General features: G+C 38.0%; 1 protein-coding gene across 1 annotated transcript; it reads right to left on the bottom strand.

The window, feature by feature from the left end:
- Positions 1–1,649: 1,649 nt before the first annotated feature.
- LOC116599863 (olfactory receptor 4C45-like) lies at positions 1,650–2,591 on the bottom strand. The gene has a single exon (XM_032359815.1). It carries the CDS (start codon positions 2,589–2,591, stop codon positions 1,650–1,652), a length of 942 nt encoding a protein of 313 aa, XP_032215706.1.
- Positions 2,592–4,294: the final 1,703 nt, after the last annotated feature.

Below are 4,294 nucleotides of genomic sequence, written 5' to 3' on the forward strand. Positions count from 1 at the left end.
ATTAAAAAAAATAAAGTGATGTGAGGCTGGCACAGATGTTTCATCCTCCTGTGATCATGGTTAGTGAATGGTGGTTGGTAATGGTATTATTGGGATCCTCTTGTCAGCAACCATTGTCCTTGGCTTACTTTCTACGCTGGTGACATCTCTGAAGGGTATAACCATGTCTGAGCAATTTCACTAATTTTTAGCTGATTTATTTTTTCAACCTAAATCATTTAATTCCCACAGCTTAAGAGAGTATGCAATGCTACTTTCATAGTACAGACTAAAAAAAATCAGATTATGCCAAGTGTATAAGTCAAGCAGAGGGAGTCAATTATCATATGGTTTCACTTATTTGTGGAGCATAACAAATAGCATGGAGGACATGGGGAGATGGAGATGAGAAGGGAGTGAGGGAAATTGGAAGGGGAGGTGAACCATGAGAGACTATGGACTCTGAAAAACAACTTGAGGTTTTTGAAGGGGCGGGGAGTGGGAAGTTGGGGGTGCCAGGTGGTGGGTATTATGGAATGCACCTACTTAATGGAGCACTGGGTGTGGTGCATAAACAATGAATTCTGTTATGCTTAAAAGAAATTAAAAAAAAATCAGTAGAGAGATGAAGCAAAATGCTTACATTAAAAGGTTAGTTGATACCAGAGTTAAGATAAGAAATCAAGCCTATTTGATCCAAAGCTCTAAATCTCTGACTTCAAAGCATCTGACTGTTTCTGAATCTCTCCTAGAAATTCATTATGTACACATTATGAATTCTTTTCTGTAATCCAGATCTGTGGTCATTGTTCAGTTTGTGATACAGAATTGTTCCTGTATCACTGTTCATTTCCACCTGTTCAGATGTTCAGACTCTGCTCTTGTCCAAGCCTAAACACATCTTTAACATACAGGTATTTTCTGCCTTAACTCTATGGACTTGATCACTCCTATTTCTTTTGCATCAGCAGTTCTGCCTCTAATATTTCTGTAGACAATTGTATACTACAGGAAATGGAGGTGATGTAATTTTTAAAAAGTATCTTTCTGTACAAGTGTACTTTGGGGCTTGTAGGAAGTAAATAGTTTTTATTACTGTAGTGCAGGAACATCTATAAATCTCTAAAATTAGGAATATAAAAAAAGATATATTTGGATTAAAGTACTTCTTGAAGACTCCCTGGTGTTCTGTATGCTTTTTGCATATATAGTTTTATTCTTTTGAAATAAAACTTTAGCTGTAGTGTGGGGTATAAAGAGTGTTCAAGAATTTTGCTGCTTCTCTGTTTCATACCCACAATCAGGGCAACATTATGACTTTTGTGGCCCCTTGTTGTTTGTCCTCATGAGTCCTTCTCCTCCCTTAAAAATATTAAAATTACATTTTATTACAGTATTGGCATAAAGATGACTGTAATGCAAGTTGGACTTGGATTACATTAATTTTTTCCTCCCATTTTAAAAGAAATCAACAATTTCCAGGGCTCCTAGAATTATTGTAGGCTCTAGACACCATGTCTACTTTGTTAAGTGGGTTTGTTGATCCTGCCCATAAAATATATGCTTCTGAGAAAAGTGATCCAGACATAATAATTGACTGTCCCATGTCTAATCAACTAGGAAGGGTAATAAATCTCCAAATTTTGACTAGATATTTTTATGTAAATACTCTAATCCCAAGTTTTATTATCACCAATTTTCATTATTTGCCCCCAGAGTTTCTGCATGACATTTTTGACTTCTGCATTTCTGAGCGTGTAGATTAGAGGGTTCAGCATGGGTGTGACTAGGGTACAAAACACAGTCACAGCCTTGTCAGCAGGGAAGGAGGTCATGGGTCTCAGATACAGGAATGAACAAGGTACAAAGAATAAGATGACAACAGTGATGTAAGAAGCACAGGTAGACAGGGCTTTGCGGCGTCCTTCAGGGCTTTTAGTCCTTATAGAGTAAAGGATGACAATGTAAGAAGCAACCAGCATAGAAAAAATGAGCAGACATTGTGACCCACTGTTGGCGGCAATCATGGGTCCCAAAGTGTGAGTGTCTGTACAGGCTAATTCCAGGAGAGGTATTAAATCACATATAAAATGGTCAATGGCATTGGGGCCACAGAATGGCAACTGGACCATGAGCAATACCTGGATCCCTCCATGCAGAAAGCCTAAAATCACAGCCATTCCCACCAAGAAAGAACAGACAGGTCGGCTCATGATGGTCATGTAATGCAAGGGCCTACAGATGGCTACATAGCGGTCATAGGCCATGACAGCTAATAGGGTGATCTCTGCTCCAGCAAAGAAATGTTCAGCAAAGAGCTGAGTCATGCAGCCATTGAAGGATATGGTGTTCTTGCCAGAGATCAAGTCAAAGATCATTTTGGGTGCTATGGAAGAAGAGTAGAAAGCATCTATAAGAGACAAGTGGGACAGAAAAAAGTACATGGGAGATCCTAGGGCTGGGCTGATGAAGATGGTGATGGAGATAAAGAGGTTACCTGCCATTGTGATCAAATAGGTGATTAAAAACAAAGCAAATAAGAATTTCTTCAGTTCTGGGTTCGGAGTCAGGCCCAGCAGAATGAATTCTGTTACATTGCTTGTCCTTCCCATGGATTCAGCTTAGGTCATGAGCCTATGGTCCATCTGGAAAGATCAGAGAATTTCTGAGTAGCATTTTGCTACTCAACCCTGAAATCTTCCATCACGTCCATCACCATCCATTCAACAGTGAAATCTTCCATCACGACCCAAGATATGTGACTAAAGAGGAAGCCACACCTTCCACTCACTGCAACCGCTTTGGAGATATTTGTAAAAAAGAACAGAAAGATATTAAATTTATCTTATTCATATAAGGTGAATAATGACAGTATGTTACAAGCACAGGAAAAGGGTGTCTGGGTGGCTCAGTCAGTGAAGTGTTTGCCTTTGGATGAGGCCCTGATCCCAGGGTCCTGGGATTGAGTCCAGGTTCAGGCTCTCTGCTCAGGGGGAGTCTGCTTCTACCTCTGCTTCTGCCTCTGCTTGTCCGTCTGTTGTGCGTGCTCTCTCTAATCAATCAATCAGTTAGTCTTTAAATAAAAAGAATCCTGCTCCCAAATAGATCTATAATCCTAATCACATTTTACAAATGGAATTAAATGAGTCATGAAGTTTCCTTGAATCTCCTATCATTGAGACAGAAATGTTACCTACGATAATATGTTTTTCCTTTGACATAGTTTAATCAATTAAGATGAACTTGAATAAAAAAAATGATAAATTAAAAAAAAAAAAGATGAACTTGAAGTCTTCATTACTAATTAGTGGAACAATTGAATATATACAAGAATTTATTCTTTGTTTGAATGATCTACACATGAATTTTCCATAGTGAGTCCTTGTTACAAATGATCATAGGACATTTTATTCCTTCTCCCCCTCTTTTTCTCCTTTCCCTATCCCTGCTAAGGAATATAACAACATATTTTTCCTCAAAGGTTTATAGGCACAGAAGTCAGCATCAGGACCTTTCAACTTCAATAAAGGTGAGGAGATTATCTTTTGTTTTCCAGAAAGCTATGTCTCTTTGTTTCTTCTCTATCCATGACTGCTGCTATAGGTGGGAACTAAGTGATTCATCATCCTTCATAAGTTTAGTCCACAAATTCAGACTTCAGTGTGGCAACATGGAAGTCGTGAAAAGGGGAAACAATTTCAAATAAACATGTAGAAAAGTAATGAATCAATCTACTTCTACATACATGCTAACCTTGATGTTATATAAGTGACCTTAGTAGTTCTCAACAACATCTTGTGTGGCAGCATTACAGATCACATTTTCTACAGCTATTTTAATGTCATTGTGCTCAAATTCATTTTTAGAGAAAAATATTACCTTCAGTTCACAGTATCTAGCTACAAAAACTATTTGGTGAAAATAATTTGGATAAATTAAGTTAATCTGCTTAAAATTTGTGGAAAAAGATTGAATTACTACTGACCTGGATCTAGTCGGTTGTGGGTTCCACTGTTTTTGGATTGTACCCAGTCATGTTTTCTTCTCCTGAGCGTGTAGCACCACAGCTGCAAATATACTCCGTCAACTAACAAGAGCATCACCGGAATTCTCTCTCAGACACTTGGACAGTTGTCCAAGTCCTGGTCATTTTAGTTTACTTTGGTTCCATTATCATTCTGAACTTGCCCAGAAATGAGCTGTTTTATTTAGGAAACTTCAATACTCTAGGATTTAATTTCTACTCACTTTCATGGCCTCCTATGAAAATGTTGACACATCTTGAGAATACATTTATTTTTAAGATCTCAGAAGT

This window comes from Mustela erminea, chromosome 9 (assembly GCF_009829155.1).
Source record: "Mustela erminea isolate mMusErm1 chromosome 9, mMusErm1.Pri, whole genome shotgun sequence".
Lineage (NCBI taxonomy): Eukaryota > Metazoa > Chordata > Mammalia > Carnivora > Mustelidae > Mustela > Mustela erminea.